This window comes from Sinohyriopsis cumingii, chromosome 12 (assembly GCF_028554795.1).
Source record: "Sinohyriopsis cumingii isolate HCF-2022 chromosome 12, ASM2855479v2, whole genome shotgun sequence".
Lineage (NCBI taxonomy): Eukaryota > Metazoa > Mollusca > Bivalvia > Unionida > Unionidae > Sinohyriopsis > Sinohyriopsis cumingii.
In genome coordinates, this window is record NC_142972.1 from 34,958,045 (window position 1) to 34,971,870 (window position 13,826).

Genomic DNA, 13,826 nt, shown 5'->3' on the forward strand with positions numbered 1-13,826 from the left:
CCAAATTGTGTAAACTACACTGCCATTCCAGTGTAAACTGACAAATACTAGACTAAATACTTGCTTAATTTTGGACAAGATGGTACTGAAAATTTTACCTAGTTTTATGGATTAGTTCATGAAATAATTTCTGGTAAGTCCAAATTTTTGAGTCTGTTCTCATCCTCAGACCTGCAGGTTTTATAAATCTGAAGTCAAGTCAGCAGTAATGTAGGTATGTCAACAGATCTGCAACTGATTGTGTGCATGAGTGTGTTTTTGTTTATTTGTTATAAATATATTAAACAATGAAACAAATCAAAGATACTCTTAGCTTTATTTCTGGATATTTATATGTCTTTGTGTGGAACTAACTATTGGCAGTGAAGTACAATCCATACTTTTAATGATTAAAGAGATCTGACAAGAAAAGCTTCTAAGAGAAACATACACTTTGATGTTACCATCAGATGGCACCAACATACAAAACACATATAATCATTTAGAAAAGTATCACCATCTCAAGTGAAATGTACGAGAACCAAACAATGAAGATAATCAATTTTAATTTAAAAAACTGCTGCCTGGTATAGCCCATAGACATCTGGTAAAGATTTTAAACTGAAACTTTTGAATTTGACCAACCTTGATCAAAATTTAGAAATTTAAGAAAAAGCTAAAATTTTACTTCATCACATGTTCTGTAAGTTTTAAAAACAATAAATGTTGTGGTTTTCATAGTTTCACTTTCAAGCCAATTATTTTGTTCTGGTTTGAAAAGGAGTTTCTTACATGGTACCCCGATAAATTTTAAAAAGGGATGGTCAAGGTCACACTTCTCCAAAATCTGAGGATCCAGTATGCAGAAAAAAGCAGATCAAATTTTCAAAACTAAAGCCAGAACATGAATTTGGATTCTTATGACAAAGAGCTGTGCAGGAAATGATTTCAACCTTGTAGTCTTGGAACTCACTAGTCAACAGTTCTCATTAAGATATTTTGGGGACCTCCCCCTTTCCTGTTGCACTGCATACACCTTTGACACCCTACCCCCTCAACGCATGTATGTTTGTGTGTCAGCACCTACCCTCCATCCATAGCTGAGGCAATCAAACCTTGAAAGAAGCTTAATACATTCATTAAAAATAAGCAGTTTTCGTATTGTACCCGTGTGGACAATTTGCATTCTATCCTGTAGACTCATTCAGGTGCTGGCTTGTTATGGCCACGTTACAGACTAAAATACGAGAACTCTTGTAATAATGGAGCTTATGTAGCTTATGTATACTGACCCCCTCATGTACATACTTATTAACAGTCTCCCCCTCCCCCATACACAGGTGTATGCTTTTGTCAACCCCCACCTTCCACCCCCTCCATGTGTGCATAATTTATGGGCATCCCTTTTATTTCACTGTATGACACAAAATAGATCAAAAACAACTTTAACGATCAAACTACCAGGGCATTATCTGAATATTGCAGTTATAATCATGCAAAAAAGTATGATCAGCACTTGTTGATGTTTGTTTCATATTATTTTTAAAAAAACTCCATTCACATCAGAACTTTTTCTAAACATCTTTCTATTTGGAAAAAAAATTAACCATAAGCTTGTTTGATATTTAGTTCTTGCTAGTTTAGTCCAACTAAAAAATATAGACCCTGATCTGCTGTTGCATTGTGTGCAGACAAATCAGGGTCTACTGCCTGTTTTATAGATTATTTGTAACAAATTGCATACACCCAGATCTTCTGGCACAGTAAACAATGACAGATCTGGGTCTATGCAGTTTGCAGTCTTGACTTATAAGCGAGTATATACAGTAATTATAGTTGTATGATAAATGTTAAACATTATTAAAGTTGTAGACATATACAACACATTAATGATGACAACATGAAATATTTCTAAATATATCCTTTAACATAACTTACCATATATACTTGCTTATAAGACATGTCCAACTGCAAACTGCATAGACCCAGATCTGCTGGCACTTAATGCACCAGCTGATTTGGGTCTGTGCAGTTTGATAAGAATCATCAATAGAACAAACAAAATAGACCCTGATCTGCATTTGCATTATGCTATGGCAGATTAGGATCTTTGATGTTTGCAGTTTGACTTGACTTATAAGTGAATACATACAGTAATTTATATCCAGTCTTTGGTAAACATATATGTTGAGGCATCTCAAGCTGATTTTATCTGTAATATTCCTATACAATTTAATACAGTTCAACTTAAGGTACCACCGTCTTCATCTCGGTATGTTTTGGCGAGAATGATTCTGTCTCTGAGCAATTTGAAGAGGGTGTAATAATTACAGAAGAGAACCAGGGCCATACAAATAATATGACTCCAGTCACCACACTGTAACAAACAGAAAAACTGGTAACCAACAAGTAGCCATGTCAAGATCAGTGTCCAATTCAGCACCCTTAATGGTTGATGGAATAAAAACTGAAAAGGAGGAAAAAGACATTGGATTTACAAAAAGCAACTCGGGTGTATAAAAAGACAATAAACACACTTTATATAGATTCCACCAAATATGAAGATTACGTGTTACTTTGAATGACCAACTTCAACAATATAGGAACTATATATAGCTTCGAAGGATTATTGGTAACTTCAAAAAAAAGGATCCACTATGTTTACAATATTAAAATGGAACAAAAGCCTTCACTTCCAGAACTGAGTAACAACAAAAATAATATTTGTAACAGATTCATTATGTAGTAAGGCACTGAAGTCAATACACAATAGTTATGTGTATTATCATAGGTCCTGTCTATAAATGCATATCCTTTAATGACCTAATTGATGCATTTGTTGTGGAAAAATTACACATAAACTGACCCCTCTTTGTGCATGTCATTTATGATGTTCATGTATTTGTACCAGATCTCTATATTCACCGAACATTTACTAATAAAATATGTTCTTGATTATTTACTGTTAATTCTGTACAAATAGTATATTAGAGAGCCTGGACAATGATTATACATATCAGCACTTTTTATTTGAAATCTATACCATATATATTCACTTATAAGTCAAGTCCATCTGTAAACTGCATAGACCCACCGCTGCCATCGCTTAGTGTGCTGGCAGATCAGGGTCTGTGCAGTTTGTTAGAAATAATAAGGGCTGTCCATTTAGTATGTACGCATGGAGCGGGAAGGGGGGATTAACCCAAATGCATAAGCTTGCGTATGGAGGGTGTCTACTGATAATGTGCGTACACATAGGAAATGGAGGGGGAACCTCAATAATAATTTGTCTAATACGTAACCTGTTCGACTGGGTTCAGTCTGTGTTTGAATTTTAGTGGACACTAGACAAACTTTCTAAAGTTACACAGCTTATTTCTTTGATGCAGCCAGACATTCAACGTCAGTGGACTATCTATTTTATTAACACATTAATATTACTAAACCTTGATTGTTTGTGCGTGGATTAAATATAGGCCGATCTATAGAATTTTGGGTGTGTGTGTAAGTATATGTACACGGGGGAGGGGAGGGGAGGACACGTGTACAGGGAGGGGTCAAGCTTTGCCAGATTTGTTGCGTACGTACTAAATGGAAGGCCCCTAAGTAAAACAAACAACATACACCCTGGTCTGTAGGTGCATTATGCTATGGCAGATCAGGATCTTTGTTGTTGGCAGTTTAACTTGCCTTACGAGTATAGATGGTACATACTATAAAATATGGTTATTTAGGATATGTACAGTTTCATTAAATGATGGTTGAATATACTCATTTTTTTATACCCATGTATTGTCAGTGAGATATATTTTGATACAATTATTAAAAAAGTTTCTATAACTACTCTTAGATAATGAACTAAATTGTTGTTGTTGTTGTTGTTGTGGGGTTTAATGCCATTTTGCAGCACATGATAGGCTATACATGGCGGCCAGTATTAATGGTGGAGGAAGAACCAGAGAAAACCCCGGAAAGAACCACCGACCCACGAGAAGCTACTGGCAAGCTTTCTCACATACCCACATTGGCTGAATCTTAGACTCGAACCGCCACAGGCAGAGGTGAGATGGCAGTGATCCGTAATGAAGAACGCTTTAGACCACTCGGCCACTCGGGGCCCCTAATGAACTAAATAACATGCTATATAAGCGAATTAAAGAAGGAATGACTATCAAGTAGGCAGAATGAGAAATAGATCAATAACTGTACAAATCACCTCAGTAGGAAGAAAATGGTGTAAAAGGAGCAAATATAAGCCATTCAAGTTTGTTATTTTTTGTGAATACATTTCTGTGCTAATTTTTAATACGGAAATGCTTGTGGGCCCTAATATGCTTATTTTCTTAATATGCTGATTTTTATATGGACTATACTGTATCGTTACATTACATAAGAATGTGCAATAATCTTTGAAATATAGATCTACTGGATTCAAGGTGTGTGTATGTGTGATTTGGATTTTTAACGTAGCTTTAACAATTTTTCAGTCATATCGCTACGATGTCTGCATTGTGACAGTTTTTAGTGACGTCTAGCACTGGGGCATCATGCCTCAGACATGTAGCATGATGTTCCACCCAGTCACATTATCCTGACACCATTCCTAACACTAACCTCTTAATGCTGAGTGCCATGCGAGGCAGCTGTTTGTACCATTTTTAAAAGTCTTTGGTATGACTCGGCTGAGGATCAAACCCATGACCTCCCACATCCAATGCAGACTCTCTAACCACTAGGCCACTGGAGTGGTTTGGTTTCAAGGTAAATTAATAAAATGAACTACCTACAAAACATGACCTGAAGCATCTATGCAGGAAACAGGTGATTACTGGGGTCATACAACTTTTACTGTCTGCACACATTTCCTGGAGCATGAAGGAAGACTTTTTAGTCCTATGGCTCAACGTTGTCCCTTATAGACAGATATCTGTACCCAGATAATTTACCTCAAAAGACCAATTTTACTGACTACATAACTTGAAAACCAACCACCTACAAAAAGAGATTTTTAAAATAATTTCACCTATGTGCATGTGTGCAATTTTGATTTTTAGCATAGCTTTAACAATTTTCAGTCTTATTGCTGTGATGTCTGCACTTTGGCAGTTTATAGTGATGTCTGGCACTGGGGCATCATGCTGCAGCTATGTAACATCATGTCCCATCCAGTCACATTATCCTGTCACCAGGCTGACCAGTCCTAACACTAACCTCTTAATGCTGAGCATCAAGCAAGACAGCTGCTAGTACGATTTTTTAAAAGTCTTTGGTATTACTCTGCCAGGGTTCGAACCCATGACTTCCTGCATCTGAGGTGGACATTCTAACCACTTAGGCCACCAGAGTGGTTAATTTCATCCATGAGGCAAGCATACTGTGAATGGCGTTATCATATGCCTGTACAGTGTTTAGGTCCTTTATGTAGGCACTAAGAGGGAATGGCTGACTCTGGAGATCATTAATGAAAAGGTCTCTATATCATCAAACACTGGCCAGGATATGTGGTCTTGAAATAAGCTTAATGTGCGCAAACTATTATTGTTTTATTAGACATACCATGACTGTGACCTCTATACTTTAGACCCAAACTCAACATATTTCTTTATTACCCATCCACAAAGTTTGGTCAATGAACTTACTCAATAATTTTTTTTCTCATTAAAATCATTTTTCTCTGGGCCACAATGACCTTTACCTTTGATTCTAAAATCAATAGCTTCTTCCTTAATCGAAGTTCAAGTGATCAATGATAACTGAACCAGCTATGAATGTGGAACTAATGTTACTGTGCTTAAACCAGTTATAATGACTTTGGTCTTGGACCCCAAAATGAAAAGGCTTCTTTCTTAACCAATATACAAACCATCCACAAAGTTTGATGATTGTAGACGGTAGGGAACTTAAGTTACTGTATAGAAACCATTTTTGTTCTTTCAGTCACAGTGACCATGTCAACTCAGTCTCACCCCCAAATCAACAGGGTTCTTTATTACTCAGTATGGCTCACAACTCAAAATCACACTTGCAAAATACAGTTAATCATCTAATAACTAGTAAAAAAATACTGATCTTGGAGGAAGCTCACATTCTGTATGATTCATATGCCTTGGTTATAAGACAGGTGTCCTTATGAAAAACGAAATGACTCTTATACAAGGTGTTTTTAAAGAGGTTTAGCAACATTTTTAGTTAGAGGGACTATTTTGTTAGGACAACATATGTCAATCAAAAGACAACAACCAGAAAATTCAGCATAATAAACAATGCAAATAAACATGTGCTAAACAATGCAAGATTATCAGATGAATGTGAAACTTCATACATGAAAACAGATGCTACGGAAACTTACAAAAAACCTTCCATGCATGCTATTTCCTGGTTCAGCAGTGACATTTATACCATCAGCTTTGAACAATCCTTTGACATGCTTGACCAATGCCCCCTGAGGCCAGACCTGAAGTTCAGACCATCTGAAGCAAATATATTGAAATCAGAAGAGTGTGTTTGTGTGTGTGTCTCTCTCTCTCTCTCTATATATATATATACACACACACACACACATACACACACACAAAATCAGCTTCTCATAATAATCCCATTTCATTTTCATTATAATATCAGACTCCATCACAAATTTATAGCATATTATAAAGTGATAATGTGAAATAGCTTTTGTCACACTTAGCAAAAAATATTACTGTATCTACTCGAATATAAGTCAAGTCAAACTGCAAACATAGATCATGATCTGCCATAGCATAATGTGCCTGTCGATCAAGGTCTATGCTGTTTGTTCTAAAGATTACTTCTAACAAACTGCATAGAACCAGATCTGCTGACACCTTATGTGAACAGCAGATCTGGGTCTGTGCCGATGGACTCAACTTCTGTGTGAGTATATATGGCAAATCTGATGCATTGTTAAATGTCTAACATAATATTAATGTATAACCGTGGTATTTATGAGATAATACTACATGTATTAGGAACATGCACATCACAAGAACGTAAAATGTTGCGGGAAAAAATTGCATACCCCTGATACGAAGGATTTTATCTATCCCTTTCAACTTAAAAAAAAAATTAGAGTGAAAAATTATATGGAGTAGGGAATTGATTAAAATCTATACTTTATTTACTGAAACTTACGCATTATATGGCACATGAGCATGTCTTCCCTCAACTTTCTGCCACCTGCCTAAGTGTAATGCACACCTGTGCATCAAATCCAGGTATTTTGGGGGTAAGAAGTGTGCACAGAGCATTAGGAAGGTACTCAGCCATGTCAGGAATACATGTTGACCCACCCACCATGTGTCATAGTAAAGGGTGTTCTGCAATGGCCAAAATAAATTTATCAGTATTGATGAACAGTAATGTACACTACAAATGTATAGGTATATGCAGGGCTTTGTGTGATCTACTCAATCAGAAAAGAAATACATAACTGACTAGAATTTCGGCATTTTATCCATAATAACTGAATACAGCATTTTCATTAAAATCTGATCTCTCATAGCAAAGATAGTAAAAAAGTGGATTTAAAGAAATGTTTTTTTAATCTAAAAACATTAATAACTGTAATCATTTCAAGTATAACTTTACTTTCAGACAAACTGAGCTACTGGAATGCAGAAAACTTATTAAATACATAGATTTATATTTGAAAACCTAATACATCTTGAATAACCTTCCAATGAGCTTTACATTCAAATCTAAATGGATTTTGTGGAAAAAAACTGTAGAGATAATGCAAGAAAACTTAATCAACAAAAATGCAGCATTGTAAGTTAGTATGCATATTACTGCTATAAAACCCAATGTGTCAAAGGGCCATAACTCTGTTAATACTGATGGAAAGTGCTGGTTTTAGAATTTTATGTACGTATGTATGTATGTGTGTGTGTGTACGTCTGTATGTATGTATAAATATATATATATATATATATATATATATATATATATATATATATATATATATGCAATAAACTGACAACGAAAAGTGCGAATCTATTATCTAGCTAGCCTGAGCGCTTTTGACTCTTTGATGAGTCTTTTTCAAAGGCAAATACAAAACATAGACAAGAGAAACAAATAAAACAGAAAAACGATTATGTTTGTGAAACTTTACATGGCTGTTTCTACAGGAATTCAACCTTTTAACTCTATGATGTGTTAACTACTTTAAGCTTGTTGATGATACTGGAAAATATTTGTATTGACCTAGAAATTGATGAGCCATAACGACATCTGTTAATTAATGTAAATTTATGTAAGTGCAGATTATATCATGGATATTTCATTGTTATGGTAGTCATAAGCTATTAAGCAAATTTAGAGAATTATTTAAAAGAAAATGTGTCGGCTGCAAAAGATAATTTTATTTGTGCATGGTTGCCTTTTTCTAGTATTTTTGGTTTAAACCGCTTGGTTTAAATTTTCTGAAGCAGTGTATCCAGTAAGATTCCTTTTCTTTCCTGGTTTGGGGACTCCAGTTGGGGTTGTGAGCAATTGCAATAAGTGTTATTTCACCACATGTATGATCTGTAGTCTTCAGTATGTCAGAGAAACTAAAAAGCTACACAAAAGGATCAACCTTTACAGATCTGATTGGATGACAAAGAAGCTGTACAGAAGCCCAGTCGAAGAACACTTCTCCTCCCCTGGCCACACTTTCAGTGATATAACACTTATTGCATGATACACACACACATACATTCTTGATATGGAAAACATTTGGATAAAAATTGTACATGTTTTAATAAACATGATTTTAGTGCATTCACCATAAGCAAATATGAGTTGTATGGACGTAGGTTATATATCACTAACACTGAAAAAATATGTTACTCCTGGAAATCATTAAAACATTTAGCAATATTTTTTATATCAATTTAACGTGACTCAACAGACATTACATTAAAAGGAAAAACATCTTTTCAAGGTAACGGTGCCACATGTTCTGAATAACATTTGTACACAAAGCATCCAATAGTGTCAGCAAAAATAATTTAAAATATGCGTAAAAGTAAATAAAAGACGAAAATAAAAGATATAAAACACGTTTTATGAAGCAACATTACAAACATGTCAAAACAAACACAACTATAACATTCACTATGTGAAATACTTATTGATAAACTATGTAATACCTTTGATCAAACTAACATGTAAACAATGTAACTCAAGCTCTATGAACACAAAATGTGCCATTGAGACCAGTGACTGTCAAATAATATGCAAAGATTTACAGGTTTGTCTCAGACCCTTTGCTGCTTGTACTCAATCTCGATCTGACCAAATAAAACCACAAAAAAATATAAAGAAGAATCAAATTATTTTTATAATAAGTATTTTAAATTCTGAAACTAACCTTGCTCATCTCAAACCCAAGTCTATCATTGCCATTTACAATTTAAATGATAGGCTTTCCAAATTTTAATCTTGCACCATTCAAGATGAACCTGACATTTCTAATAGATCATAACTAGATTGACTTCAAGTTCTTGGCATCACAACTAGATTGACTTCAAGTTTTTGGCATCATAACTAGAATGACTTCAAGTTCTTGGCAATCATATCTAGATCGACTTTTAAGTTCTTGGCAATCATAACTAGATTGACTTCAAGTTCTTGGCAATCATAACTAGACTAACTTTAAGTTCCTGGCAATCATAACTAGACTGACTTTAAATTCTTGTCAATCTTAACTAGACTGACTTTAAGTTCTTGGCAATCATAACTAGATTGACTTCACATTCTTGGCAATCATAACTAGAATAACTTTAAGTTCCTGGCAATCATAACTAGACTGACTTTAAATTCTTGTCAATCTTAACTAGACTGACTTTAAGTTCTTGGCAATCATAACGACATTGACTTTAAGTTCTTGGCAATCGTAACTAGACTGACTTTAAGTTCTTGGTGATCCTAACTAGCTTGACCTTTAAGTTCTTGGGAATCACAATTAGCTACACTTTTAAGATCTTGGCAATCATAACTACCAGGTAAGCTTCACTTTAAGTTCTTGGCGATCATAACTAGCTTCATCCAAATGCATGACTGGGTGCTGGATGAGTCTATATTTTAAAAGGGGAGAATATGTCTAAGACACCAGGATTTAGATGGAATGGGATTAATGCTATGAAATCCACTCACTTTGATTGGGAACATACAACAGATGTAGCAATGATACGCAAAAGTTTGTTTTGAAATTTAAAATATTGTAAAAAGTAAAATACTAATCATCCAATTTTAAAATATATTGTGCTTTTATTTAGTCTGGTCGAGATGGAGATGCAATAATCCCTTCCATAGGCAAATATTTAATCTAACACACAACTTTAACTGATTCTGAAGCCACAAGAAAAACCTATTGCTGATTTGACAAACAATGAATAATGTGATTTTAAGGTTTATTTGTGAAATTATTCATGCATCCTGAGATTCAAGGTAAAAATGAACAAGTTCATGATAAAAATATGACCAAAAAAAAGACCAACATGAAAATGCAAAGATACTAATGAATAAACATATACCCTATACTGTATTTACTTGCAATGAAGGTCTTGGTCTGCCGTAGCATAATGCACCCACAGATCGAGGTCTGTGTTGTTTGTTCTACTGACTAATCATTACAAACTGCACAGACCCAGATCTGCCAACACATTATGTGACAGCAGATCTGGGTCTGTGCAGTCTGCAGTTGGACTCATCTTAGATGCGAGCATATACGGTATATATAGTACCATGTCTTATATGTGTCAATCTGAGCCAACAGTATGACAAAAATACTCCGGAATTTTAACATTCAACAAATTATTTTCATTATTTTTTAAACTGTAACTTTTGTGCATATAAATTTAATATTCCAGTGTCATTATATATTTTGATAAATCCAGTACATTTGGCATCTTAACAATATGAAACTTTCAGGACTGGGTTTCTGGCAATATGCTTTATCACATAACCAGATTGCTTTGGATGTGAATAAAATGTGTGCAACTTTAGACATCTTGCTTAAATTATAATTTCATGCTGCAGACAATGCAGTGAATTACAGGACACTCTAGGGTCAATCCAGCACATTTCCAAAGACATCCAAATAAAAAAATTATTATATGCTAATTTTTTTTCTCCATTTATTTAATACTGGAACTGTGCAGTATTTATCCATATGTGTCAAAAATAATTTTCAATATTGCAATTTTAAAATAATCCCAAAGCAATTCAGTGGCGGCATCAAAATGATATGCATAAAGAGGATTAATGTTGGTAATACCGTGCTGACCTCATAAAGAAGCATCTTCATGAAAGATAAATAACTTTTTCTCCATGTACTGCGTACAGTAATTGAACAGTTCATTTTAGAATAACTCATAGATATAAAACAATGAGTATAAAATAAATGACTATATTTGAACTGGAAAACATGAACTCGTTTATTTGTATGATACTGCAATTCTAACATCATGCAGTATCACCGCAGAATAAATTTGTTGATATCGCACATATATGCAGCTGTCGATACATACTAAAATCTACATTTTCACTATTACACCAGGAAAGGTTTACAAACAGGACAAGAAACTGACAGAAATGTTTAAAAAAAATAAAGGAACACTGTCAAACAAAAGGAAAATATTCCAAACTTACCCAGCATGTGTCACAGTTATTCTGGATGTGCTGACAAGTCATTAGCAAATGACATGTTTATAAGTGGTCAGACAGGATACAAGCATGTTTAAATCAAATTTTTACACTACTCTACTATTATTGTAGCTAACAGTTAAAGTAAGCTTCAGGGTTTGCCTTGCATGGGAATGACACGTTCCAAAAAATTAGTTCAGTCAGAAATGATTCCATTTTTCACATCTATACTATACAATACATTGTATTTCGTCATAAATTTTGATGCAGGGGAGAGAGATTTGACATGAGTTCAATAAACTGCGCTGGCTTCTTTCTTCTACAAGCTAAAACATTAAAAATTTGTTAGTGACAAATATTTAGTTGCAGAGCGAGCACTTTTGACATGCACATGTACATATGACGTGAGATGCAAAGAGACTGAAAACATAAATAAATGCTTATGATACACATGGCTGCTAATTCAGTGAAAAATATAGAATAATTTTTTTAATGATTAATAAAATATTTTAAATCATACTCTTTTGTTCTTGTAAATCTCGATTCATCTGAGTGAAGTTTTTATGAAAAAGCATTAGAAATATTGAACAAACAGAAAGCAACCAGTTCTTATAGTGTGCACTATCAAATGACAGTATCGTGCTGCCAAACTGAATCACCCGAGGCAAATGCTTACAAAATCAATTACCATTCACTCACAACTAGTACCAAGCATTTACATGTTTGGGAGGGGCCCCGAGTGGCTGAGTGGTCTAAAGTGCTCTCCGTTACAGATCACTGCCATCTCACCTCTGTCTGCATGGGTTCGAGTCTCGGATTCAGCCAATGTGGGCATGTGAGAAAGCTTGCCAGTAGCTTCTCGTGGGTTGGTGGTTCTTTCCGGGGTTTTCCCGGGTTCTTCCTCCACCATTAATACTGGCTGCCATGTATAGCCTATCGTGGGCTGAAAAATGGTGTTAAACCCTACAACAACATGTTTGGGAACTTTGTTGTTTAATACTGGTTTTGTGCAATTAAAATTAAAAAAGGAAGAGAATAGTTGCTGCACATGCCAGTGAAGGCACAGTTTGTCACAACTGACTACAAGGTAATTGTGAAGGTGTTTTCCTAAATATAATGACAATATACAATAGCCATGTCTTCTTGCTAGCTTCATGAAAAAATGCCTTATAAGTCTGTGATTATTAGATATGTGATTTAAACAAAAATGTATCAGAAAAATATGCTTTAAATTTTATGTTTTCGGGTCCATCAATATAAACTAGTATCATTTCATTATTTTGGTATCAATTTTTGTGTTTTGTAAAGAACAAAAAGACGTTTCTGTGGATAATTAAATTCATGATTCTGCTGTTAAAGTTTGTATATTTGTAGGTATTAAGTTTTACGCATTAACCTCTACAAATCTACCCAACATCCCCCCCACCAAAAAAAAAACTATGCTGACAACAAATGGGGGTTACATTAATGGTTCAAATAATACTACCACCAACATGAGCACAAATCAAACATCTGTAAAGATCAATCACTTACATTCAACTGCAAGAGCTGATGTAATCTTAACACCAAACCAATGTGATCTTAATGTATATGTGTGTTATCTCTTCCTTACAATACTGTCCATAAGGTTGCACCATCAATTACTTTCTGATGGCCATGATGTTAAAACAGTAGCTTAAGAGTGGTTAAATTCAATTTAGATCCCTGTCAGTTTGGATAATCATTCTCATATGAACCAAACATACGATCAGCTGCCCTAACTTAATGCAATTAGCAAGCAGTGTCAACAACAAAGTGCAAAGATGCTAAACTGAAAAACAATGGAATCAATCCAATGTCTGAGCCTGCTTTTGACCACTTTACTATAAATAAAAACTATAAAGAAGACAAAAATTTACTTTTCCACAGAAAAATAGGTCGTGGAGACCATCAGGGAAAAGGAAGATGTTACTAGTGAAGATCAGTGCAGTGTGTTAGTGGACCAAATGACCTCATCAGTCAAGCCGATTCATGCCAAACTGATGATTGCAATTCGCACAAATACATGTGAAAAATTGAACCCAGTTATCCATGGCTTTGAGAAGCCTGACTTGTTTAATTCCACAATTTCAGGATTATATACCTGATAAACATCTGTATGTACCAGAAGACTTGTTGGATATGATGCTGAGTCAGTTGTTTTGTTTGAAAATCAGTTA

The 13,826-nt window shown here is 34.7% G+C and overlaps 1 protein-coding gene across 1 annotated transcript in view; it reads right to left on the reverse strand.

Annotated features, from left to right (window-relative positions):
• Nucleotides 1–297: 297 nt before the first annotated feature.
• LOC149786239 (transmembrane protein 39A-like) overlaps nucleotides 298–13,826 on the reverse strand; it is a 37,704-nt gene continuing 24,175 nt past the window's right edge. Inside the window, exons 6-8 of the mRNA XM_089976614.1 lie at nucleotides 7,129–7,313; nucleotides 6,329–6,449; nucleotides 298–2,446 (exon numbers count right to left, since the gene is read on the reverse strand). Coding sequence (XP_089832740.1) covers nucleotides 2,222–2,446; nucleotides 6,329–6,449; nucleotides 7,129–7,313 — 531 coding nt within the window. The 3' untranslated portion in view covers nucleotides 298–2,221. The remainder of the gene's footprint in view (nucleotides 2,447–6,328; nucleotides 6,450–7,128; nucleotides 7,314–13,826) is intronic.